We start from the raw sequence: 27,978 nt of genomic DNA, 5'->3' as shown, positions 1-27,978 counted from the left end.
TGTTGCATTTAACTTGTCCTTAACTAACCCGTTTATATTGCTCTTCTGCAAAACATATTTACAAACAAACTGGCTGTTTATCCAGTTTTATAGCCTGACGATGAGGATGATGATAATGATAATAACAATAAACATGCAATATCTCCAGTGAGAACTAGTACAGTACACAGTGAATGATATAGATATGTTTATTGACATATCCATCAGTGCGGAGTCCAATGCAATTAACCATGCAATTTATCCAAGACAAGAGTAGATCATAGTTCCAGTGCTTTTTTTTTTTAACTGAACAAAAAGTTACAAATAAAAAGATTGCGGAGGTATTCCATAATCCTTATGTCTCTCTCATTATATACACTGTGGGGGGTTTGCATTAACGGGACATTACCATGTTATAGAAACAACTTGTAATTGTTAACAAGGACAATCATTGACACAGGTTGGCTCGCTTTAGGTGCACCATCCCGAAATTTGTCATGTGATATGAACCAAGAGTGGGGAATTTGCTTTGACACACTAACACTATTGCAATGTGTCCATAAAGAGGTAATCTAATATATATGTTTTATATACTCAAACCAGAGAAAAGTTCAGATAAAACCACAAATGTGTGGCACTTCCTTAAAAAAATAAATGATGGAACAGTTAAGATTTGTCTTGTTTTGGAAGAAAAAAAACAAAAAACAAATAGATATGGCAGTAAAATCAATATCCAAACGTTAAGGCACTAGGTGGGCCAAATGCTACACCTGTTTAGTCTCCTACAAATAATTTACAATTCAAACAGTGCAGTTTTACATTTGTTAACTTAATGTTTTCCTTTTGAACCATTTATCTATGAATCAATGTAAGGCAATACATTACAAAAAAAGGAAAAAAAAAACACAATACAAGAAAAAAATATTACAGAGACAATGTACCAAATAAACAGAAAAAAAAAATCAATTAAGTTTTAGGACTCCTATATGCCATTACAATGGAATTTTCCTTATGGCTTGGAGCAATAAAAATAATTATAATAATAAAAATAATGCATAGATTTAAATGATGATCTTGCATGCTCCTCACTCAATACTCAAAATATCTAATACTCAAGTCCCAATACTCTGCCCCAAACCTGATAAGTGACTTGCAGAGTGATAAGAATAAAGGCAAAAAGGCCAAAAATATTAGATGAAGGCATCAGTCTTGTTTTTTTTTTTTAAGCTGGAAACAGAAGTATGCTTGCATTTAGCTTGAGTATCTGTCAGGTGGGGAAAGAAATTACAGAACAGATATTCATTTTCCACCCCTGAGACACAACCATTCACTGCAGATCTGCAATCCCTGTATGACAGTACCTTGAACTGAACACATGCTTGCAGGAGTCCCAGCAAAACCCCCTATAACCTTCCCATTTCCATCATGACTGTCATATAATATGAAACACAGAGCGTCTTCCTGACGTCATTCCATTGTCCATCTTTAGTTCAAGACTAGTTCGCCATCTTGTGGTGGAAATGGAGAGTTGCAAGTTTGTTGAGCTCGATGACGATTCTCTCTTGAATGCAGAACGGTTAACGGAGGTATCAGGCCTCTTAATGTCCATGATGCCTTGTGTTTGACATGTGTCGCAATTTTCCAGCGCTGGTTACTTATTGATATTTTTTTTTTCTTTTTAATGATTATTTTTTTTTAAAATGCAATACAGGTTTCTCCGTTTTTGAGGATGAGAAAGGAGGGAAAGTTTAGAGTCCAGGAAAAAAAAATCCAAATGGTTCAGATGGTTAGCTGCAAGACAGAACAGAGACAGGTGTCCAGTAAAAGGAAGACAACATTTTTATTTTGGTTAGTAACCAATCTAAGTCAACATACAAGAGAGAAGCTGGTTGATAGGTACTGCAACACCATTAACACCTTTGCATCAGGTTTGACAGGTAATGTAAAAAAATGTTTAAGTGGATAATTCCAACAAGAGTTGTACAGGAGTCTACAAGTTAGTTACTGAACCCCACATCATATTAGTGCCAATTAGAACAATCCCAAGTGTCAACTGGAAAGAGCCCAGGAGTCAAACAACCAACGAACCAGAAGTGTCTCGTGTTAGAAACACCCATTAACACAATATATAAATGGACAAATGCAAAGCTGTAGAGAAAAGTCTAAAAGACATCAACACTTTCTGAAGAAGTTCCTGTCAACAAGTGCTGGATGTTGTGTCTGCTGCTTGGAGGCTGGACTGCGCTCTGCTACAACACAGGAGACAAACAGCAGGTCACGCGACTGACTTGACCACATCTCAGCCCACCAGATGGGATAAAATAAGATTTCTAACTGCAGCACACCCTCACTTATTGCCTTAAATAACATTACAGAGCCTCACTGCATGTCATGCAATTATCTAATTACAGAACATCTCAAAAGCCTAGACATCAATCACAAATGGTCATGTTACCTCAGCTTTCCTGTATTGCTTTTAGGGTTCTTGCGGAAGGATTGGTTTGGTCCGGAGCGAGTGGACATAGAACGAGGTGAGGCTCTTGAAAATGTGGATGGTGGGGTCTTGGGGATTTTCTTTCCAAGATGGCCAATCCACTTCTTCTGCTCATCTTGGGTCAGGGCCAGCAGGAGCATGTCCCGGGCAGAGGTCACATCGTAGTTTACTGTAGGGGAAGGCACAGAGTGTTTGCAAGTCAACAAATATGTGACAAATATGACCCCTGCTCTTCATCTCAAGGTTGGTCCCTGAATCAATAACAAAAAAAGTAGGTTTTATGCTATTCGTGTGATCAACAACTGGCAAAGACGACTGCTAGCAAATTAGTGTCCTGTACAAGAAGGGACAAAGTCGCCTACACCTGCTGAGGATACTAAGGTCCTTCAGAGTGTGCAGGACATTGCTAAGGACCTTCTATGACACCGTGGTTGCATCAGAAACATTCTATGCAGTGGTCTGCTGGAGGAGAGGTATCACTGAGAGGGATGAGAAAATTAAAAAAAGACTGAACAAGCTGATAAGAAGGGCAAGCTCTGTCTTGGTCTGTCCTCTGGTCCTCTGGTGTCACAGTGGGGGCCCTAAGCAGCTCCTTCAGTCAGAGTCTACCACAGCAGTGTGTCCTAAGTCTGCTGCTGTGGCAGGACCAGCTAAATCCTCATGTTACCACTAATAAACCACCATTTACCTCAGTTGTATAACATGTACAGCATGTACACAACTCTATATTTTTTGTACTGTAAATATAACCTGTATTGTTCTTTCTTTTTTATATAATCTTTTATGTCTTTTTTTTTAATACCTTTTCATCTTTGACTGTCTTGTCCAACCTAATTTCCCCTCAGGGATCAATAAAGTCTCATCTTATCTTATCTCATTAATTAACATGGATGTGAATAACACAGGCTTTAAAATACCTTAGGGAAAAAACAATAATCAACTTGAAAAGGTTTCTTGAGGGAAACGCACTCAACATGTATTTTTGGTTACTGAAAATGAACATAAACATTTGTTTCTGTACAGAACCTTTACAAAAGCTTCAAGTTGCCAATTTAACATCATGCTCGTCCCTTCTAGAGAAAGTGTCAGTATCTCCCAGTGTTTATAAAGTAATTTTTACACGAGAGGATCAAGAAGAAAAACTGTACAGTTAACAACACCTCATTCTCATCTTTAAGTTGTAAAACATGTTTGCTCGTGACAACTCATAACAGCTCGAACCACCGAGACGAGCTCTTTACCTTTGCAAGGAGCAATAACATCCTCCTTTTTGTCGAGGTGGTCCTTGTGGCACTTGACGTGGCAGCGGCGACACTCAAGGGCCGGAGGCGGCTTGAAGACGTGCCAGAGAGGCTTGGAGCAAGCCTCACAATTGGAAGGGAAGTGATATAGCGTGGGGATGAACTCGTGGCCTTTGTGTGGGAGACAGTTGGTCTTGTCGCCCTGAGGGACCGTCTCCATGTCCGCCTCCTTCCTGCATTCTCCCTCGTTGGCATACAGAATCTGAACATGGACGGAGAGCAGGCCACGTCAAAACAAATCCGCACTAAAATAAGATTTTTCTGAGCAGAGCTTCACAGATTCTGACGTCAGAAGACCAGGCTGAAAATATTTTATATATATGCATATATACATATATATGTGTGTATATACAGAGTCAGCCAAAATAATGTATACACACATATATACATGTGCAGGAAAAGAAAAACATGCAAAAATATTTAATTTGTACAAGTACTTCTATACATATAGATGAAGTTTGATCAAATTACGATAACACTGTGTACTGTTGCACAATGTTTTCCCAACAGATGGCATTACCCTTTTTCCTGATGTGTGTATACATTATTTTAGCTGACTCTGTATATACACTCACACATACACATATATATATATTTATTATGTAGAGAGAGAGATCTATAACAAGAAGAAGCCTCTAACCTGAAATATCCTGGGAATCTCTTCTGTCTCAGCTCGATACACATCTCCTTGTGTCACTGGTCTCACGTGAAACAATTTGCTACACAAGAAAGCACAAAATTAGGAATTACATATTAATAAGACTATTACATATAACCCCTGCAACATGACCTCTGTGGATTTAAACGGGACAAAACATACTTACTCGATATCTAGTACCATGGAGGGGTTGGACTGTTCCTTATCCTGCTCATCATTGTAGAACAGAATCTTCTTACTGCTCACCACCACATACTGCAAGAATTGAAAAGACAATGAGAGGAAGACGGATATTGTCCTCATGGGTCTGGCAACATTCTTAACAAACCATAACAGACTTCAAAACAACGCAAGCGCGCAGAGGAAACGGCAAATAAACACAGCATACCTGCTTCTTCCATCCGTATCGCTTGATGTTAGCACGGTTAGGAATGGACAGCCAGCCTTCCAATCTGGATTCTGAAAAGCAGCCCAGAGGCAAAATTAATTCTGCATCTATGCAGTGGATTAAACACACTGCAGAGAAAAAACATCATGCAGTGTTTAAATCCAAACTCAACTGAGGGGGAAGAAAATAAAAATAATGTGACAAAAACCATAACTATTTCGAAACACCAGACGAAGCCCTCAGGGATTTCTGCTAGTGTTAAGGTAACTGCAACGGAGCAAGGTGATAAGAGATGAGTTTGGTTATCCCATGCTGCTACTGCACACTCCCCATGCAGGCATAATAAATATGGATCAGTCCTTCTTACAGCATGTAAACAGAATGTAAGATTTTATCATTTCAAATTATATTGAAAGCTTTTCAGTAACAGTTTTGCAGCAGGAATTAGTATTCATTTTCTCTCTGATTTATCACTCACTCCTTTCACAGGGACAACTATGTACCTTGCAGGTTACACATATCATTTGGCTTTAAAATTAGATTTTCAAGTGCATGCAGCTGAAACAAGAGAAGTTAAACAGGAACAGTGAACTAAGAGGGGCTTGTCTACTAACAATTGTGAGGGAGGTCTTCGTGTTCAAACGAGCAGTACTACTAAGTGAACATGCCAAAAAAAACAATAAAACCCCCTCCAACCAAAAAACGTGTTAAGTGTTTGAAGCACAAAGTGCCATGAATATAACACAAACAAACTGCTTTTTCAGTTTCAAGACACATTTTGAAAGGTGCTGACAGTGAGGCGATAAACCTCACACAGAGTGTAGTCTTAAACTCTGCTCTGTTACTTTACTGTTAAAGGTGGCCTCGTAACATTGAGCAATTCACTACGAGCACCTTTGCTTCACATCTTATTGAAGTTAATGATGGATTCTGCTGGTCAAACTGTTTTAACAATTTGGAAAGATATTCTTCTCTCCACTACATCAGGCTTCTTTCAAAAGTGCCCCCAACCGCCACCTGACAGAGGTGGTTTTCTCACCTCTGGGGAAAAAAAGAATACTTAATAAAGTCTGAGGCAAAAAAAAGAGAGAAAAAAAAACAAAACACACAAGAGCTGCTGTACAGGCCAGGCAGGAGGGGTTTGTCCACTCAGTTACTCACAGAGGGAAAGGAATAGAGGTTACAAAGATAAGAAGAGCAAGGAGAACCAGCTGGATATGAGGGGAATATAAAGAGAGAATGATTTAACCACAAACAATACAGACCACATTTTTAAATTGAAATGAATGTTAGAGAAGTTGCGAGATTGCCAGTTTTCTACACCTTAATGTAGTAGACTTAAAACCACAAACACCTGTTGAACAGTGTGTTCAATAAATAGAAACACTGAATCGTTACTTTAACTGTGCTAAAAACACAGACTGAGCACTCTTCACAAAAATTAACAGAAAACGATAAAGTACAGCTTTTCGTTAGTAAGATCATTTAAAATGTCTAAACCTGAGATGACTCAACACAAAACAAATCAAGTGGGAGTTAAACACCAGTCCAGTACTTAACATTTTTGCCAATTTATTACGAGACAAGTTGTTTTGTTTGTTTTGTTTTAAACATATAAAAGAATTTTCAGGAACCTTATCTAAAGTCTAGTTGTGTAAAAACCGTGTCACATCGCTATGAAATATCGATATATATAAAACTACAAAAAAAGATGCTCTTAAATTAGATTTCCGCAGTTTTTTTTTCAGACTTATTAGTTGCAGAAGAATCCTACAATGGGACTTGAGTCTCCAACGTGGAATAAAAGCAGCAGTGTCCAGTTAGGCCCCGTGGAGACCCTACCTGCTATGTTGCTGTCTGTCTCATCTGTCTGCAAGCTGGTGACACTGGAGTTATCCATGCGCTGCTGGAGGTCGTTCAGTTTTTCCCGAAGCTGCTCGATGTCGCTCTCCTTGCTGTCCAGCTGCATTTGCAGCTCGTTGCGATATGTGCATTCCTCTACCAGTTGCTGTTGGTAGACAAGCCCATCAGAATCGGGTTAAAAATGTGTGATTATACTGCAAGAGACTTCAAATGAGACTTCATTTACATACTGCCTGCATCTCGCTCAACTCCTTCTGGTACTTGATGGCCATGTGATTGAACTTCTCCTTCTCCTGGTTAAGTTCTAGCTGAAGCTTGCGGTTTTCCTTCTCCTTCTTCCGCAGGTCAGCAGTACTGCCCTTCTTCTTCTGGTCCAGCTTCATGTCCTTGCGGTTCATGATCTCTGCCAGCTTGTTCACCGCCTTATCAAGCAGGTAAAATAGTTGAAAAGCATCAGTCACCACTCTCCACTTGCATTACTGCGGTTTGCAGACATCTTGTGACGGAAAACATGCATCTTTACCTGAGTCTTCAGTGTGCGCTCTGTGTTGAGGACCTTCTCATAGTTGGCCTTGATTGTATTTGCAATCTCTTCCTTCTGAGCTGCATACTCTGTCAAGAAAAAGGGACCCCGGCTTGTACAACAACGTAATATATCAAAGAGACATAAAAATGAAAGAAGGGACAGTACCTTCCTCCTGAGTACGAAGCTTCTCATTTAACTCAGTCTTCTCTTTGCTGAGGTTCTCCACATCTTTGGTCAGAGTTTTATTGGATTCCTCAAGCTGCAGAGAAATTTAAATAAGATCACAATTTCCTTTGAAAACTGCCTCCTATTAAATATAGACAACATAAATTGTGGAGGAAAGTCCGTTGAGGTTATGCTCACCCGTGTAATAGTAGCCTCCTTCTCCACAATCTCCTGCTTATGTCTAGTCCCTGACTTCTTATTCTCCTGGCTGAGCTCAAAGTACTGTTCCTCCTGAAGTGCCCGAGCAAGCTGTTCTGATTCGGCCTTGGTCACCGTCAGATCCAGCTGGGCAGACAGGGAGTCCCTTTGTTCGGGATAAAACAAATTTCAATCTTATTTCTTCAGCACTATAGATGTTTTTAATCTTCAAAACACAATAAAAAGTTACAAAACAACAGAACATAAAACCACTAGCTGATAATTAATCAACATTTGGTTCTTTAAATCAATAAAGCAATTGCGTTGAGGCCTTCAATGAACACAATTTAGTCTTACCTTTCACTGCACAACTCCTGCACCTTTTTATGAGCCTCCTGCACCTGCCGATTCTTTTCCTCAATCTCCTCTTTTAGTTCCTTGACCTGAGTTTTGTAAAGCGTCTGAGGGAGGACAGACAGACACTTAAAGCTGTGACTTTCACACGAAATGACGAGGACAGAGAAACTGAGGAACCGAGACTTATACTTACAGAAAAATACTGTTCAGCCTCAAGCTGGTCCTGAAGTTCCCTCATCTGTCCCTCGTTGCCTCTGTATTGTCTGTTAACACACCAGCCAAAAAAATGCATAAGGCACTTGATTTTCATTATTCATCTATCTACCGTAGCTAATTGTACACATAAAAGGTGGAGCATTTTCCAAACAACAACACAAACGAAGCCAGCCCCAGAGTCTACCCACTGTAGTAAAATGTAACCCGGCCACATCCAGCAGCACTGGCTAGAGCACCAGCCAAAGGATTAGCAACGGAGTGGATGTAGCTGGACTTGGAGTAAACCCTAATCCTTTGATGTAAATACTGTTGCAGAACAGCTTTGGCGCAATCACCCTCTAAGCTGGAATAATAGCACTTATTTGAAAATAGCAGGCAATTGTAGGCCAATTTACGCCTTGACTTCCAAAGAGCATTACTGGCCAATGCAGCAATAACAGAAAATTAGAGCTTCTGGTTGGAGCTACTGCCAGCTAGCTTCACAGTAATATTAACCAGCAAAATGGCCTAAATAACCTGAAAATTTTCCTATTTTCTTTGTTAACATAATTGAAGTGTTTATTCTATTTATATATTTTTTCGATTCTGTTTTTTCCATGAACGTTACATGAACGCATTATATGAAATCTTGTAAAGGAAGCCGACTCACTTGGTCAGCTGCGCTAGCTGGAACTCCAGCGAACGTTTACTCTCTAGTGCTGTGTTGATCTCCTGTTTGAGCTGCTTCTCTGAACACCGAAGGCGGTCCACCTCCTGCGTGCGGCTCTTCAGGTCGCCCTGGGCCACCAGGCGCTTGCTCAATTCCTGTTCACCATGTATCCGCAGATTCTTCACCTGGAGAGTCAAAGATGTGACCAGTGAGATATCACATGTGTGAGGCGCACGTGAAGGCGTCTTTTATTTGATACTGCGGGACTTCTCACCTCATCTTCCAGCCATTCCTTTTGCTTCATCAACTGCTCCATCTTCTGCACAGACTGTTTGAGGTCAAACTCTAACATTGAGCACTGCTTTTCAACCTCCACGACCCTGCTTTCTGCTCGCATCCGCGCTCCAATCTCCTCAGACATCTTCTGCTGAACAGCTGGAGCAGAACAGTAACCAATAAATTGGCAATTACTCATTTGACTGCCAAATTAAAGTGTATAATGTGCAAGGTTTTCAGTAGCCTTGATAATCCTTTCAGTGTGCTGGTCATTTGTTAACCCTGAATTCACACTAAACCAACCATCTGTCCTTTACGTCCACCTCTGACTCCTCCAATTTCTCTAATCTTAGCTGTATTCGGACTATGTGAGCCATGTGAACGAACAGCAGGATAAATCCCGATGAAAAAAATGGCTTTAGAAAAAAAAAAAATATCAGCACTTGTTGACATAACACAGACAACGATGAACCTTTCATTCTACTTGTAGGCGAAAGGGCAATAAAATCACCCTGACATATTATTGCAATAATTGCTTTAGAGCACAGCTTTAATATGCAGTGAGACAAAGTCCTGACATGCTGACTGGCTTATACTCCCATGAATTCCTCACACCAAAACATGCCCTTGAGGTAAGTCTGATCTCTTTTGTCTACCACTTGATCAAACAGGAAGAAGAAGTAAAGGTAGAGAAGCAGATAAAAATTAAGAGACAAGAGAAGTTCTACGATAAAGAGACAGAAGAGAAAAGCGAAAATGAGAAACATTGGAGGAGGGCGTGCTCCGACACAGGACTGGCATACCATTCATGGCAGCCGATTTGGCTTCTTCAATAGACTCATATTTGTCAGTTAGCTGTGCCCGCGTCACCCTGTGCTCTGTCTGTTCCTGCTCCAGACGCTGCTGCAACGTCTTCAGCTTGTAGTTCAGGTCTATCTCCAGATTGTTCTTTTCCTGTGAAGAGGAGTCACAAGCCGGCAGACAACATGAAGCAAGGTGAACACACCACTGTTCCGTTTAATTAGATGCATTAGCCAATTAGATTTTTCTAATGCATACCTTCTCCAGGTTATTGCTCCTCTCCTGGGCCTGTTTGCGATCCGCCTCCACTTTGGAGAGACTGAGCTTCAAGCTTTTGTTGTCTTCTTGCAACCCTGCCATCCTCGCTGAGAATGAATAATAAAGACAACCAATCACCATCATGATGTTTATAATATAACATGGAGCTGGTACTTTATTTGCAAAAATCTTTTCTTTCAGCCATTCAGAAGTTTCAATGTCTAATACTTATCTGATTTATAAAAAATGATTCCAATGTCCCTCCATAACATTCCCTTCCTTCCCCACTAATTCTGTTTCTTTCATAAGCTTGTTCCCAAGATGACTGGCTGACAATAAATAAAAGACTGATGCAACCGCTGTGGTGTGTTGTCAGTGCTTGGGCACGTCTGATATCATTGGAGAGTAAAGGATGGCTTCTATAGCGTGGAATCTTGACAGCTGGTATTATTTGACTTAAAGAGTTATTTGGATTCAGACTAAGATGGTTTAATATATTCAAATTCTGCCATCTAAAGTAAGCTTTCCCTGATGTGATAAATACCAGACCTAAAAACCTTAAGGACTGCAAATAGTAGTGTGATAAAACTGAATTTTCGCACTGGATTTTCATTTGGGCTCATCACTGTTTGTAAGTCACCTTGCAGATCCCTGATCTCCTCAGAGCCCTGGCTGTAGTTCCTCCTTTCCGCATCCAGGGTGCTCTGAACATGCAGGAGCTCCTTCTCCAACTGGGCCTTCTCCCCATCTGCTGCACGGCTCCTCTCCTGCAGCTCACGGTTCAAGCTCTCCAACTGACTCATTGACTTGGCCATCTCTGTGTGGCTTTTCCGCAGTCTCGCTGCCGTGTCCGACTCTGCGCGCAGGAGGTCATTAGCTTCTCCCAGCTGTCAATCAAACAGAGAGGACGAGAAGGGAAAACACAAAGTTTCATGTATTGTCCTCCTCCTCAAGCAGATTGTGCATGCGTGTTTACTGTATACCTGATTCTGCAGCTGGACAATCTTGTCATTCGAGGCCTGCGAGTTCTGACTAATCTTCCTCATATCTTCAAGCTGCTCCTTTAAAGTTGACACTACAAAAGAAAACAGACGAAAAAATAATTAGACAAAGCTTCATTTAAGCTCAGAGTTCAAACTCAAACACGCCACAATTTCCTGATTAAAAATATTAAATCAAACACACAAAATATCGAGTCTTGTGGCTTAGTGTTGTTTTCTGCTGCAAGACAACAGGAAAGGAACTGAGACATTTACGGCTCAACAGTTAACTAGAGATGTAGTTAGCAGTGACTGAAATGAAGGTCACATATGACTTATCCACATCAAATGAGACCAAGAAGAGGGTATTGGGTATTAACAAAACCATGTTCAAATACAAATTGCATCTCCGCTTCACTCTGCAATTACACTTCAACCACAAAGAGTCTGAATCATATGTCAGCATCACCGCATTATCTTTACCCTCATTCTCCAAATTGCGTCTCTTCTCTGCCTCCTGGTCAGCTTTTCTTTGGTACTCGGTGAATCTGTGCTGCAGCATGATCTTGTCCTTCTCCAGCAGAGACACGCTGGCCTCTGCACTCTTCCTCAGGTTTGCCTGCGGCACAGAAAAACAGAACAGCTGTGATGTGGCAGGACTTTTTGAATGTGTTACCAAGCAAAACCTGCACATGTATGTGCATGCATGTTTCATTTTATGGGTGTAATTGTAATCAAAGCAGAAAAGATCATAAATTTATAATTTTGCCATTAGAAGAATGTTTGTTGAGAGAAAGAAAAAAAGTGTCAGCTTTTACCTCTTCATCCAGTTCTTTCATGATCTTTTCGATCTTGGTGTTTGATGTCCTGGGGAGAACAGAATTTGAGAAAAAAACACTACACTGAATATCTCTCACAACCGCTGGCTGAAGTTAAATAAAAATCTTGAGTGCATTTCTGTGTACAAAAGTCTGCTTAACTCATTATAGGATGCACATGCAACCAGGAGAACACACTGACAACATGTTTTAATTATTCATATATGGCCCTGTTTGTATTTACAAATATCACAAGTTAACTAGAAGTAATAGAATTACTTTTTTTAGTAGTAAAATATGTAAACCTCTCTTTAATGCTGTTGCCGCTTTTGCAGCCAGTCTGTGAGGCCAAAGCATTTACATCATATCCATGACTTTGACTACATCAAGTTTCGCACCTGCATTTCTGCTCCAGCTCATCCTTCAGCTGCATCTCGCTGTGGAGCTGCTCCTCCAGCTGGTAGAGCCTCTTCTGCAGGTTCTCCAGCTAAACAGAAACAAACGATAAACAATTTTAGGTCTTCAATGATGCGGTCAAATGTTACAGATACAACACATTATGGAATACTGAAGTCGCGGGAGGAGAACAAGTAGCAGATATACCACATTTCAAAGCCATCTACTTACATGACTCTTGTCTTCCTTCGTGGAGCTGCTACGTTTGTCACTGGTCTTTGTGGCACTGGAGGACTTGCGCAAAAGGCTGGAAACAGAACACGTTTTATTATTGGTATATTATCACAACTATTATATTAAAATCTCTTCATTCAAAAAACTAAAAACTACCACCACATGTATATAATTGGCAATGTGATAAGTTATAGGAGCATATCTTTTAGGTTTGCTCCAAATTCAGGTTCAGGCATGTCTCCTATGGCAAACCCCAACTTCAAAACAGTCAACGTTACAGATTAATATAGAACTCATTTGAAAACATGAAATACTGACGTATCATGTCCTAGATACATCACTGTAATTATCCAACATTTTCATACACATGTAATTGAGCAGACACTGTACTGTTAAAATGAGAGCAGACTGATTATAAAACCAGTATGGAGGAAAGTCTGGCAAACTTACTGCTGATTGCTGTAGTAAGTGAAGCCTACAAAGGGGAGCTGGTTGCCCACAAAGGCCTTTGGTATGGGGAAGGTCTCCTCCTCGCCCCGATCCTCCTCAATATCATCAAAGTTACTGGTGTCAATGTCACTACTCAGTTCAGGCACTACTGGGGCAGCCGCTGCATGGGACACAAAAAAGGTGGAAGATTCAATAACAATATGACAAGGCCACCGCGCCTCATCACGTGTAGTAAGTGCTTATGTGTTAAAGGCACAGTCTCTGAGATAAGCAAAATTTAAAACACCGGTTTCAAAAAACAATCATGAACATAAATCAGTTCATAATGTTGCATCATTAAATATAAAGCCACCAAAGAACTGACTATAGCTTGTGGATTTAGCAATACATTTCTAATCTCTCTCTTGGCACATTAACATTTGCGATGCACTGCTTCCCCATATTTGTTGGCCTCAAAAAAAAAAACGCCGTGTTGCCAATTATTGCTCTGAGCAGGAATCACGTTTAGTCTTGGAAAGGATACTGAATGAATGGCTCGTCTACAAGAATTTCCTGCGACTGTCTGTAGTAGGTCAAATGGAAAACATGGATGCTGGCTGCATGATTGCAGTAACTTTGAGCAGACTGCCAAACGCAAACAGGAGGCGAAAGCGTAATCAGGAATCTCAACACTGAAAATGTTCTCACTCTCTCTGATGTTCTCCCATGTCCATTGGTCATTCTTGAAGAAGGGATGCCTCTTGATCTCATCTACACCATTGCGGCCAAGTCGAACGTCCCTGTGGGGGTCGGCGGGACATGTTTAGTTTGATTGTTGATAATATTAAAAATTCTGTGTTTGATTATCATGATCCCAGCAAAGCTGTTTTAAACATGTCTGTCCCAACTGGCACATGAGTATTTCAATCAAAATTCTTTCCACTGAGGGTCCTCTAAGCTGTAAAACAATCTCTGTCTAAACATGGAGAGGCGTCTCATGATAAGAGCCCTCTTCAACAATCCAGTGCCAAGTCTGTCACTATCTAACCTGTCAGTCAGGAAAGCACAGATGAGATTCTTGGCATCATTGGAGATGTCACTGTCGTCAGGGAATGTAAGGGCATTCTTGTGGTTCATAATTTTGCTGTAGGTCCCCACCAGGGAGTCTGCATAGAAGGGAGTGTCGCCTAGTGCACAGAAAGACAAAAAGAAGAGCCACCTGTTACTGAAATGACCACAGCGAATTGTGTGAAATATATACACTAAACATGAAAAAATACACATATAGGGATGTTCAAAGTCCATGTAAATACTTTCCATAGTTTTTCTTTTGAACAACATAAACTTCAAATTACTAATAAGCATTATGACAGCTGTAACAGAATCAACGTTGACCGGCTGACCTTTTCACCAAATACTCACCAACTAGCATTTCGTACAGGAACACTCCCACTGACCACCAGTCACACTCTCTGCCGTAATAACCATCTCCTCCTTGGGATTTCAGTACCTCAGGTGAAATGTAGTCTGGAGTTCCCACTGCTGTGTCACATCGTACCATACCATCCTAAAGCATTTTCAAAATCAGCACAGTTTCAATACTTCAAATAAATATCTGTCCAGAGTGTTTGTAGTAGACCTAAATAATCAGAAACAAGCAAAACCACCTGAAATGTTATACTTCTAATTACTTTTCAGGATATAAGTGATGATTCATTATGTTGACTGTTGAACTGAATGTGATACCTTGTTCATTTTCATGCAGGTCCCAAAGTCTGCCAGCTTTAAGTGGCCTGCTTTGTCTAGCAACATGTTATCAGGCTTCACGTCCCTGAGAGGGCAAAAAAATAAAGTGATATCAAACACACAGACAATACATCCATTTCACACATACAAAAGAAAAAACAAAAGCGCTCCGCATGTTGGTATGTGAACAGTTAAAGGTTAGAGCTGCTTGACGGTGGCCCTTGGAAAGACAACTCTCCAAATTACAAGAGTCTGAAGGTACGACGGAGGCTACAGGGCTGAGACAGCAGAATCTAGATTTTCTATTTTCTATAAATATTATCTATATTTCCCTTCAATGCACTTTCCAGAAAGCTATTAGGAACTCAGCAAGAACTATTTAATACAACAACTGTTGTCATATGAATTTTCCACCATGTCAGCTGTGCACAGAGCTTACCGAGTAAAATAATATCAGGACCCACTTTCTTAAAAGGAAAAAAAAATATTTCTGAGGACTGTTAGTGCACATAATTTAAATCATGAAAATGTACCAATCTCCGGTGCCGAAAGATTGATTATCTTATTACTCCATGAGATAAATCAGACCTCTTGCCACCATTATGGAACTGAACTCAGCTGAACAGAAGCAATTGTAAGACGATTTAAATCGCAAGTAAATCACTGCTGAAAGAGCACAAAAAATGAATTCAATCAAACTCTGGTATTTAAGTCGACAATCTCCGTTCTGTAAACAAGCAGTAATGCAGCATGACATCTAGAGTTGCAACACTACCAATAATTCATATTTACGCTAAAAAACAGTGCCTCTAAACCTGCACTACATCCTGCTTATTACCAAGCCCCCTGAGATCCTAGGTTGTCACCACACCTTCCAGACCCTGTTGCATAGCTCACACTTGTGAAGAACCACAAAAGACTAATGATTTGAGAATAGACCATTAAAGATCGACTACACAGGTAACAAACAGCATTATCCAATTAACATCAATGTGTTGACTGCAGCCAATTTGAAAACCTAACCAACAAACACAAGAGGAGGACATGGAGACAGCAGAAGTTCAGTCGACACCTGTGAATGAAGCCCATTGCGTGGATTCCGTCCAGAGCCAGCACCACCTCAGCTGTGTAAAAGCGGGCCCACTTCTCTGGCACGTCATAGTTGCTCATCAAGTTTACCAAGTCACCGCCGGGCATATATTCCATCACCATGTAGAGGTAGCGGTCATCTTGGAATGCAAAAAAGAGCTGCGGAATAGAAAAGAAATATTAAAAACAACAAATGAAAAAAGAAGTACTAGTTAAAAATAATGAAAAAAAAGGTGTGCAGAACCATAAGACCCAAACTGAAAATTTGTGGTCAGAATGCATATTACGCTCCTGGAACAAATCCCTTATTTGCATGTGAGCTGGGTGTAATATTATCACACTAATTTGAGAAGGTTTTAGTTGTTTTTCTTTTTTTTCTAAATCCCAACATACCTGCACCACCCACGAGCTGTTGGCAAAAGCCATGATGTCCCTCTCCTCCCAAAAGAAAGCAGAGTCCGACCTCTTGATCATCTCAAACTTGCTCAGCAGCTTCATGGCGTATACCTTGCTTGTGGCTTTGTGTCTAACCTGTAACAGATAAAGAGGAGACAATCAGGTAACATTACAGTATTTTTAAGCTAACTACAAAATACTTACTATATTACTTATACCACTGTAAGCGTCTTAAAGCTTTATAGACACATTATTCTCAACACAAGGAAAAAAAAAACCTGTAATTCTTACCAACTGCACCTCTCCAAATGCTCCCCTACCAATAACTTTAACCACCTCATAGTCCTCTGCTTTCATGCGCAGATCACGAATTTTACTAATGGTTTCCTTGTCTGAAAAGAAAAAAGCAAAGACAGATATTAACAGAAAACTGACATCTGGTTAAGCTACTGCACCATTATGGCTTTGTGCACTGAAGCATCACAGCAGATCACAAGTACCGGTAGAAAAATCTGATTTTATATGGAAGATCCGCTCACTGCAACCCTGTTTTTACTGTCCAACATCACTCTGGCGTCACATAATGTCTACATAAAGCAGAAGTTGACTTTCATAGGAACATTCAGCACGTTGGCAAACAGAGAAGACGACGCCTCTGCACAGCCGAGTTACGTCTCTAGGGAAAGTTTGTTACATCAGGGAGAGGCTGACTCTCAGTAAGCTAAAATGTTAACTCCCCTAGGGGAGTTAGTATTTACTGTTAAGCCAAATTTGGTCATAGTTGAAAAAGGGGGGTAATTTTCAATTCACATGGGTCACAACTGGCATGGGATCGCATGGAAAAACGGGGGTGTGGGGGCATCCAAGTTCAATTGATCTAAAAATAAAAAGCAAGGCCTGAGTTATTAGCATAAAAACATTTAAGAGTGAGTCATTTCCACTCTGCTCAATGTTTCCTGGGATCGTTATACCTATTTGAAAAATCCCACAGGACCAAAAAGACATAGAAACCATGTTTAGAAAAAGGTACAAATAGGATGTTATGTTAGTGTGTGGGAGAAGAATGATTATTTCCAGTAGGTCCAAGCATATATGTGGAGTAAAGAAATCAGCTGAGGTGATCAGGTTGCAGAGCACAATGCAAGGCAGAGAGAATCCAGAGTAAAGAGCCCTTCAGGCAATGCATGCTACTGAGGACCAGTGTCTCACAAGACAGTAAGTCCAGCAGACAGTAAGTAGTTCACATCCATCAATGCATTTCCAAACGTGGCTACTATACACAAAAGTACTGTACAGGGAGCAATTGAGGAGATCCCTAATGGCAGTTCTAGCCCAAGGGCTTCCAGTAGCTTAGGCTGATAATCAAATATGAAACACTGCATTTTTAGTTTCCCCCATTTGAAACATGATTATTGGAAAATGCAGCAGTATAATGTATTTTTGCTGCAGACTTAGGGAGAGAAGGCCATATGTAACAATCTCTACACCTCTGCAACAGAACAGCAAGCACTTCCCCACAAAACCTTTACTATTCTGTCTAAAAGCCATGATGACAGGCATCATGTGGGTCAGTAATGAAGAAGAATTCTTTGAGAAGCCTGGGAAAACAAAGAGTGAAGGCTTCAAACATGTGACAAAGGAAGAAAGAATATGATGAGTTGTAACAGAGAAGGTGGGAGCAATCATTTGTTGTTTACTTTTATTTGGTGAGAGGTGTTTGGGTTGAATTTTATGTTTGTCTGTATGTAATTCTGGAAACTGAAGACGTTTATCCCCAAAACATAACCCCTATGCCCTCCCCCCACCTCCTTTACAAGAGCAAGTTCTGATGTAAACACTGTAACATGATAACTGCCATTTCTTGAAATGTAAATGCCATGAGGTGAGCAGTTATACTAGATCTGTAAAGGAAAGACAGATTTAGCCTCACTATCAGCATTGTAATTGGTATTTTGCTGTTTTGTCTAAACACTGTTATGGGGGTTCCCCTGGTCTGTGGAAAAAGAGAAGCCACCATGACAGACATCATGTGGGTCAGTAGCAATTTATGAAAGCCCCTTTGTTGGGGACAGTAAGCAGCAGACACCTATTGTACTCAAGCCTACATAGAGGCGGTGACCCAAAAACCGCCTTATTTTCTGAGCCTAGGCTTATATCCATTTGTAACAGGGTCTGCAAAGCAACACAAATGGTTCAAGTGAAAGACAGGCAAGGATCAGGGTACAAGAAGATCATCAAGGGAAAAAGCATGATGTGAGCTACTTACATCTATTCAAAAAGTTGTCAATGCTCTTGTTTTTCCTCAGGGCAGGGAAGTCAAGGTCATACACCAGTGCATCCAAGCCATCCTGTGGGAAGAGGAGACGGGTTAACATGCAGGCAAACAAAGCTATGACAGAAACAACACGTACAAAGCTAATGGTTTCCCATTAGGCCGTTGGCAGAACAGCTTTGAGACTACCATGTAAAGCTCAGAAGCAGTGGGCTTCCAGTATAGATTATATTAGTTATGTCTAGGAGGGTGACTGAAATGACTGATCTAAAATTGATTTTGGCTGGATGAACAAAGGCAGAACTCCCCAACCTGGTCACAAAATTTCTAATTAAAGCAACTGAAGAAACGAAGTACCTTTTTAGACTGAGGCAACAGGGTAGTGCATAACAATAACCATGCAGCGAGATCAATCGTGTGATGACAAATGAACAGGGCCGTGCATAAAAACTCATTTCAAGTTATGCTATGACGGATACAATATTGAAATTCCAAGAGCTACAAACATACAACACAGGCTAGATTGGCCCAGGCTAGGCAGGAGCACAAGTGCTACAGGCGGGATTTAATCTAATCTTCCGTAATCCAGAATGGCTGAAAGAAGACGGGCACACAAGCACTCAAACACAGCGTACAGTTATGCATTTCCTCTAGTGGGTGTGTGAGCCAGATGTTGAAACTGAGCACCTTCTGACATTTTGCCATTTGTCACTTAACCCAATGTTTTTTTTTTCCCAAAAGGTCAAAAATAAATATTGTGGCCGATCTAAAATAAACAACTTTCTTTTACTTGCTGACATAAGAACGCTATCACTGAACTCACTATCACAGCAAGAATCTGGTCTTTCCTGTATCATAAATGATCTTCTGCTAAATAATGACAGCTTTTGTTTTGCATCTCAGAGCAAAACAATGACGACACATGGTGAATCAGCAGCTCAGACGAGGAGAGGAATCCTCTTAAGTTACTCTGCTGTTTCTGCTGAGCAGAGGAGGTCAGAGTCATACCCCCCACTATGAGACATGAAACAAGGAGGCACCCTGCGGGATGGGTGGAAACAGGAAAAAAGACAGATGGGTGGGGAAAAAGAGAAACGGGAGGTGCAGAAATGCCGGTGGAAGGAACAAAAAGTAACATTCACGTGGACAGAATGTGGGAGATTAATGAGAGGGTAGGCTGTGATCAACAGGCATGATTGAGCTGAGAGTGATCATCTATCCAGTTATTTTAAAAATTATCTTAAAAAATTTAAGTCAGCTCTCAGGAGGGAGAATTTACACAAAACAGACCACAGTTTGGTGGAGAAGAGGGGCCATGTTGGCTAGATGGTATCCTGTCCGCCTGCAGTGGAAAAAAAGCTGAAGAACTGAGTCCTTCAGGACCCTAATCACAAGGCTCTGTGCTCAGCAATGCACGTTTGCATAACTTCCTGCCACAGAAAACTCTGGACAGCCACAGTAACATTCCTTAACAGGACTGTACACGTCAGAGAGCTATTTTAGGTATGTGGCCAAACAAGTTCTCAACAAAAAGTGAAGGAAGGGAGGAAAAAAAAATCCATCCAAAGTACAGAGTCACATAGTGAGCCTTATTTTCAATCAGCAGTAGTGCCTAACGCTACAGTATGACGGAAAGCGGGGCTGGTGCACGTGGAGCTGGCTAACAAATGAAGGGAAAAAAAAAAAACAAAGAAAAATCAGAAGACAGCCAGATTTAGTAAATGAAAAAAAATCTACACTGTACCATCAAAAAAAGAAGAAGAATGTAAGGTAATTTCTTAATAGAACAGAGCAAATTGAATCTGTGGTTAGCAACTGTTTCAGGTCTCAGCATTTGTATCTCTGCACTCATATTGGCTAATTAGAAGTAAAGAAGGACTGTGTGGGCACTGTATTCAGAGACGTTAAGAGTTAGCTATATAGATTTAATCCTCTATCTCGATATGTTTTTTTTTTGCGATATCAATACATAGTGATACAGATTTTCTACAAAATCTATTGAGAAAGTATTTATGAATAAAGTGTATGTTTTTGGCTATTCCAGCATAATGTATGGCAAAATCTCTACCTACAGAGTGTATATATATATGTATAAACCATAATTTGAACTTCAATATATCACTAGTAGAAAAAAGATACTCTATATTTCATTTGATAATATGGCACACAAAATAAGATTGTGTTTTTCTTTCCTTTTGTTCCTTAAGTAACAACCTGCACGCAGTGCTGGTACAGAAAAAGCTATGTATCTGTGCAGCCCTGGGGTGAAAACCTGACTTCAGAACTTTTGATACAGATATTGCTATACAAAACACATATTGTAATCACCAAGGTTAAAAGTGAGCAACCAATTATCTTGTCACTATCTGGCTTCAACTATCTGAGCCAGATCAAGCAGCCTGTAGCACCGACGTGGCTCAGGCCAAAATCAGCTCCAAGCTACGGAGACTGATGACCCAGGATCACTGACAAAGCTCTTCCTTAGCCAGTCACTTCATGAGGTGAAACTCGTCCTAGATAAGCACTTGGATCACTCAAGAATTTTCAAGGCCTCAGAAGACTTTTTCCCTAAGTTGTCAGAGATGTCTACTTATGGAAAAAAAGTCCTCAGTAGGTAAAATGCAGCACCTAGTTTAAAAGAATGCTGCACAAGTGAAGATAAATACAACAAAAAAAAGGTTTGTGGTTTGTGGCTTTGGCCTTGAGCCTGTGAGATACCCTTATTCACTGCAGAGATAGCTCTGGATGAGCCAGGCAAGAGCCTATGACAATATTGATGTAATTTCAAAAGCTAGCGAGAAGAATGTACTGTTAAAATAGAACATATTCTGTATCCTTACAATCTACCCTACTAGAAACAGAGCAAACCCACGCATAAAATTCACTCAGTGTGCAACACTGGCTGGTAGCAGTCCACAGGCCATGTTTCATTATGTGGCAGTCTTGGGAGGGGAGGGGAAAAAATGCTGGGAAAACAAACCAAGAGCTTGCAAGACTCGGTGTTATCCTATTTCTGCTGATGCTGCTTCAGCCAGAGGGCGACACATCCATGGGATTACTAAATAATAATATGAAAAACAATCCCTTCACCAGATTAATCAAATATTGTAATTAAGTTAAAAAAAATGTATAGTTACACAAAATGCACAAGCCAGTGGTTGACATTACATATGGCAATTATTTCTTTAAACTTTACGGGAGAGAAATCCACACACAACACACAAGCTCTTTTCCAGACATTAAAGTCTGAGTTAAAATTTCCATGGCAGACTCAGCCACATCATCCCATTCAGCATGCCAGCATAAGGCATGTGGACTGGCCTAAGTCGAGCCGTACTTCTCACTTCCTTTTCTGCCACCTATTCAAGACAATATGCTTTCCACATGTAAGCAATTGTGCAGACAGCCATTCAGTTTGCCATGCAAATAAAGGCAGCTCCGCTGGAGGCAGTGGCCGTGTAAACACAAATGTGATCATAACCACTGAAGCCATTCAAAGTATGAAATACCAGACTGCTAACTTTCGGGTACAGGCAGAAAGACAGATGAGAAACTCTAAGGGAATACATATATCTGCTCCAGATTTATCAGTTTAGTAAGCTTTGAAATCCACCACTGAGAGATTTTTTTTTTGACTGAGCACTTGGTCCACAATGCTGTAGTACATAATATCTACTGACAGGAAATCCCACTTACCTAGAAAGACTGCATATCTAAACTCTGCTAGATAAACGGCAGTGACAGTGAACCCAGGGGTGGCAAAACAAGGGCATTCCATTTCCTTATGAGGTCCGAGTGAGTGAGAATCACTGTCACAAATGCTTTCACGTCAAAATATAATTGAATTATTCCAACAGTGTAGAGCACTCACGAGTTTCCACTGACCGAGCTGTGAATTCTCAAGCTAAACTCTGCTGTCCTGCCACCTCTGCCGAGGATTTCAGGCCTCACCCTTACAAATAACCACCGCACTACACATCAACCCAGTTCACGTCGACCATCTTCACTGGACATGGGTAGCAGAGTCCTTTGAAAGTGGGCCAAACTAACTGGGATCGTAGCCCGTTAGGCCAGTTAAGAAATATGATGAGAGATGAGATGAAAGAAAAGCAGGAGGATGTGAGGTTCGATGGGTGAATCAAAGGCAAAAGCGTTCCATTATTAAAAGACTGGAGCATTTAAGTATGCATTCCTGCACATAATCAGTCAGTTGAGGGAATGCTACAAATAGCTCAGCCAATTGTTCCCATAGCTGAATAGCTGAGGAGAGCAGTTTACAACTGACAGCCCTGAACCTTTCTGACAATAGGGATAGATCAAATGCTGACTGCTACCACTGACATGTTTTTCAGCTCAAGGAGATGTACTTCATCATTAAAGGACCACACTAGCAGTTTCCATAACTTAGGCAATTGAGTACAAATTGCATATGTTAACTGTAGATTACTGTTTCCCAAAGTATACAATAAGTTACTAAAATGCTTTTGTTGCTTCCAGGCAGTACAGCATGAAAATTAACTTCTAGAGGACTGAAAGATGACTAATGTAGATAATCCATCACAATGATAATTTAGTCACTTTTAGTTTTTGTCATAGTTACTGTTCATTAGTGGTGTGGGTGCAAAGCTGCTGTGAGCAAGGATCATTTTGCTGAAAATATTGGCCCATTCAAGGATGCTGTGGCATCCAAGTTTCCAGAATGAGTTTCCAAATCAGTGACTCCATTCAGCTGCATTACTATCTGCTAATAACAAAGAAAGATTTGACAAAGGAGGAAAAAAAATCAAATATCACAATTATCTTATGTATCTGCCTGATATAATGCTAAATCTTAATTCAGCATGAAAGGGCATCATTTGTCACACACTTTTGAATTAGTATGTTATTGACAAAACAAGGCAGAAGCAGGTGACTGAAGTGCACTGGCACGCCCTGAAAGCAATGGCTGCCTGAAAGGTATATCAACCTAAAATTTTACAGCTTGCTGAAAGAATGACTATAAATGAAGTGTAAGTAAATCATACACAATATGCAACTTAACAAGTGTAAACACATAAAACCACAAATACAGTCCTGGAAAGAATGATAACTGGCACCTTAGGCACTGCTTCAAATTATTACAGAAATGACACTGATAATATCCTTTTACTAAATCTTCACTTAAAAAGTAAAACGTATTGAGTTCACCCTGTAAAAAAATTCATGTAGATACTCAACCACTATTTCCTTCTGTCAAAATTATACAGAGTTTTCTGTGAGTCATGAATTACAGACTATTGCTGCGTTATCAGTACCGACAACACCTCGCAGGTAAGGTCTGTTCAATGAAGGCAAAGTTCGCTACACGTGCAAGAGCTCTACATTGGCAAGACGAGAATTGACTTTACTCTGGCTGTTTGTCAGGATAGGCCTGCATCTGCTAAGGCTATGCAAGACATGGGGGGGGGGGCACGACTGAACTAATAAAGCCCATATTTAAAAAGTTATGACTGAAAACTGTCTCTGGCTGCACAAACGTTCTTCACAACCTTTTAGTAGATCCAGGTTTTGCTAAATGATTGTTTCCTTTAAATGCCTAAGCTCTGAGAAGTGGGGTGAATTTTGCTTGAAATACAAACCATGTCATGTTCTGACTGTTGCAAAGTAACCATAACTGGAAGTGAAAACAGAACTCAAGATGGTAAGTAAAACTTTTCACATTAGTCCATAGCTTCTTCGCCACACAGCACCATTAACTATTGATAAAGATATAAACTTAATAATAAGCACCACCTTCAAGTAGTCATCAGAGATATTGTTAGGGGACTAAAATCAAATTTGAGTGGCAACTACTGGCAGGCATGAATCTGCAAATGTGATTTAACGACATTAATTTAATAAGGAAAGTGTTATCTCATCTGTGAATTTGCTCACAGTTCACAGCTGTTGTGAATTCAGCCATTTCAGCTTAGTCAACTAATATTCTAAATCACATGAAAACAAGAGCATCCATACATCCACCCATGTACATGAAGCATTCACACAATCACTGTCTACAAATCTGGTTTACTAGCTTTGCAGTTTCCTGTAATTACTCTTATTACAGATTTAGAGTCCAAATAACAGATGAAAGAGGGATCAAAACACAGAGACGCTAATGCACCCCAAGTGTCAAAGTAAGAACAAAGGCTAGGCCAGGAAGCCTTCATATAGCTCAAACAGAGGCAAAGCCCATGCAAAACAAGTTCTAACGTATCAACTCAACCAATCTAATTCACCAAATCAACTGACTCCACTAGTGAATAACCTGGAAAAAAAAGCCAACTATGAAATTGTATTTTCACAAGCTGACAAACACCATTTCCTGCATGGTAAATTTCAGACTCCAACCAAAGTAAGTAATGTTCAATCCAGATATATAATTTAATAAAATGAAATGATCTGATGCAAAATATTGATTGTTGCTGACACTAAAACATAAGGCCAACGCTGAGATTCTTAACGTCAGTGAGCTTTCACACGACAATGTCAGGAATTCTGTCTGTTCAAATTGGCCCTTAGAGTCGTGCCTAGAGCACAATGACTGGGGAGGGGGCAACCCATCCAGATAAGGTGCTCTTCTCTCCTAGCAGGGTTTATTTAGGGGGCGTAGATAACAGCGGGAAGGTCGGAATACTGTCCTCAACAGGCCATTCCAGGGCTGAGTGGTGAGGTGCAGGCCAAATGTCACCATCATACAACACAGACCAGGCTTCTAAGGGAAATAATGTATAATCCCAACATGGCTATGCCTTAGACAGAAATCAATGCCAATTCAAGACTCAGGTACAGAAGCATGGCTAGTAAAAGCCCTGCATTGTGCATTCTGATGGAACCCATTACTCATAGCCAAGCATGTTGGCTGCTTTATGAGTTAAATGTCCTGATTCACAGCATTCAGAAACATGAGTCTTCAGTCCACATAATTTTGGTTTATGGGTAGAGAGCAGAGCCCACACCCAGCTACCTCAGAGCTGCCTGCCTGCTCTCAACTCTCTCCAGACGTACAGAATGGCTTTGGGACGAACAGGGAACTCCAGGCCAGTCAAAGACAAGAGGTTATTTGATTAGCATGGAATTTTATTAAGCTGTGGGTGGAGTTGCATGGTGGCAGGGAGAGCCTCAGCAAAAGGCCTCCATTCATTGATCAGGCGAGATTGCAGAAAGGGGAAAAAGGAGAAACAACACCCTTGTGTGTGTGGCTGCCAGCAGGAACAGTCCTCACAGCTTTCTGCCATTAAAAATGCAGTGCGTGTGCAGTCTAAGGTGAGTTTAATTACCTCTTTAACAGGACTGGAGATCATAGAGACTAAGCAAGTTTTCTTTTCAAACAACTGTGAACAGGACCCCATACACAAACACTCTAAATTGAGTGCCCCCTTCCCAAACAACTAACCTGATGTTCTTTTGCTTGGTAGGTCAGTGTGCCTGCTAAAACATCCATGAACATACAGTCAAAATACAGGAATCATTAATGAAAGAATATGACTTCATATGCACAACTCCTGACTTAAAATGAACCAACATTAACAATGAGATTACTGTATAAAGGGAACCAGAACTACCAGTCTGCAAAAACACTCAGACATACCAGCAAATACATCAAGGTGTCAAGTCCCTGGAAACTCAGAATGCTACATCAAATTACTGACTTGAATTTTCATTATACATCTTAGGGTAATTGCACCAGTGTGTCATTATGAGCCAAATCCTTGTGAAAACACTGAGTGTCACTGTCACCCCAGCCAAAAAGCTTCTGATATCAATAAACACTCGACACAACAACATCCCCTTGGTCTCTGCTCCAAGGTGAGTCAGTTCTGGGATTTGCACATGTAATAAAAAGCCACGAAGGAGGCTGCTTTATGGTTTAGCACGTGGCAGCAGCCGCCTTCTTTCACGAGGATCACTTCATGACTCGTCGCCCATACACAGGAAGCAGCCAGAGTAAACCCCAGCCAACAGGTGTACTGATGCGGCCGAGGGACTGCAGGTTACAACAGCAACCTATCACTTGCAGCTTAGATAAGTGGACAAAACAACACCCCAAACCACCCACTTCCTAGTGCAAAAAAAGCACACTAGCGACATCACAAACCGTTATCAGTGTGAAGTGTGTGTCACGTAAACCAATTCAGATTTAATAGCACGATTTGTTTTAACTGACCTAATTAAAAATAATCTGATAAAGTGTGTCTGTATGGTGGAGAAAAAAAAACGGTTGCCATCTGTCAGTCTAGTTCAATTACCGTTCCTTTCTAATTAGACTTAATAACATTACATCACCTTTAAACATCAAGCACACTGCTAAATATGACAATTGTTTTTGGCTGTGGGTGTATACAATATTTAACTGTAGAATACCAGTATTTAAAAGCGCTGTTTACTTTTCGCAAAGATTTAATATATATCACACATCAGAGATTGATCTTGATCGAATGTACGGGATAAACTGGCCTGTCGGCGTCAATATCAACACATTCCTTCAGTGACAACTGAGAACGACTTGTTGGTCTCGGAAAGAATTTCTGCTCCAAGGAGTAGACTGGCCCGAATGCTTGACTCGCTAACGGACTAGCCAGCTAGCTAACTTACCAGAAGACAATCCGTGTTTATTTCTGACTTTGGGTCCTTCAACATGGCATCGATTTTTTCAAATCGAACCTCCATACTTTCCCCAGCAGACATTTTTGCCATTACTCTCAGTCCCGATATCGGGTTGTGAACAAAAACAGCTCACTGGCGAGGCAGAGGGCTGGCTAGCTAGCTTAGCAGCCAGCGGCAGCTAGCTAGCCAAATGTTCCTTTCTTCGTGTGAACTTTACACCGCACTTCAAAGGAAATACATCGTTCTCCTCGAGCTTTCACAGGCGATGAAGCGTTTAAGGTTGCGCTGAATATACACAGGCCACATTGTCCGAGTCGGAAGATGTTTTCCCGGTATGAGTGGCAAACTTCAGTGGCAAAAGATAAATGCGCCGACAGATTAGTCAGCCTCCGCAGGATGCCACTGAGGAGAAGGGCTTAAAATGTTGCATCCAAACAAAAGGCAATTCAAAATTGAAATGCAATGTCTATTTCAAAAGCATAGTTTGTAGGAAGGTTAGTCCAGGCCCGTTGCCTTATCTGTGCCAGGCCCTTGCAGAAAACGGCAATAGAATCTGACAGCTCAAAAGTAGAAGTGGTGGGAAAAAAACTTCTGCTTCTTCCAAATTTCGATCAGTTTAAACACGGAGTCCTTACAACGTTTACAGCCAGTCGTTCCGCTGCACCCCGTGCAATGTCACTGACTGTCAACTGCTTCCCGTCCAAACAACTTTATCTCTCAGTTCGAAGGCATATAAATCAGGGTTTAATCTGAGATACTTTTCGGGGGAAAAAACAGCAGACGATGCCCGATTTTCTCCCACAGCCTGACCAACATGTCCGCCTTCCTGTTCAAACACCCCGGAGAAGCGACTTCAAAATCTCA

At 40.7% G+C, this 27,978-nt stretch overlaps 1 protein-coding gene across 3 annotated transcripts; it reads right to left on the bottom strand.

Annotated features, from left to right (window-relative positions):
* Positions 1–172: 172 nt before the first annotated feature.
* Positions 173–27,978, bottom strand: rock1 (Rho-associated, coiled-coil containing protein kinase 1). Of its 3 annotated transcripts, none has more exons than XM_046407344.1 (33): positions 27,103–27,978; positions 18,484–18,565; positions 16,509–16,609; positions 16,215–16,352; positions 15,805–15,980; positions 14,733–14,817; positions 14,409–14,553; positions 14,035–14,173; positions 13,695–13,786; positions 13,008–13,167; positions 12,555–12,630; positions 12,326–12,414; positions 11,928–11,976; positions 11,593–11,728; positions 11,113–11,204; positions 10,770–11,016; positions 10,130–10,236; positions 9,874–10,024; positions 9,069–9,229; positions 8,795–8,979; positions 8,123–8,192; positions 7,930–8,033; positions 7,573–7,738; positions 7,375–7,468; positions 7,207–7,295; positions 6,914–7,105; positions 6,663–6,828; positions 4,821–4,891; positions 4,599–4,687; positions 4,415–4,493; positions 3,715–3,976; positions 2,435–2,642; positions 173–2,228 (listed from the first exon to the last, which is right to left on the bottom strand). In XM_046407344.1, the coding sequence occupies exons 1-33, from the start codon at positions 27,202–27,204 to the stop codon at positions 2,177–2,179; spliced, it is 4,155 nt and encodes a 1,384-aa protein (XP_046263300.1). In that variant the 5' UTR covers positions 27,205–27,978; the 3' UTR covers positions 173–2,176. The 3 variants fall into 3 exon arrangements, with proteins under 3 accessions (XP_046263300.1, XP_046263301.1, XP_046263302.1); XM_046407345.1 differs by having other exon boundaries at positions 173–2,225; XM_046407346.1 differs by having other exon boundaries at positions 173–1,770.

Source organism: Scatophagus argus, chromosome 13 (genome assembly GCF_020382885.2).
Source record: "Scatophagus argus isolate fScaArg1 chromosome 13, fScaArg1.pri, whole genome shotgun sequence".
Taxonomy (NCBI): Eukaryota; Metazoa; Chordata; class Actinopteri; family Scatophagidae; genus Scatophagus; species Scatophagus argus.
This window is presented reverse-complemented; position numbering and strand designations above follow the sequence as displayed.

Excerpts from the sequence above, each read along its gene's own strand:
- rock1 (XM_046407344.1), bottom strand. The coding sequence starts at position 27,204 with ATGGCAAAAATGTCTGCTGGGGAAAGTATGGAGGTTCGATTTGAAAAA. Across the intron at positions 4,688-4,820 it reads GATACGGATGGAAGAAGCAG|TATGTGGTGGTGAGCAGTAA; the intron begins GTATGCTGTGTT and ends CAATTCTTGCAG. Across the intron at positions 2,643-3,714 it reads TGTTATTGCTCCTTGCAAAG|TAAACTACGATGTGACCTCT; the intron begins GTAAAGAGCTCG and ends CTTCCCCTACAG.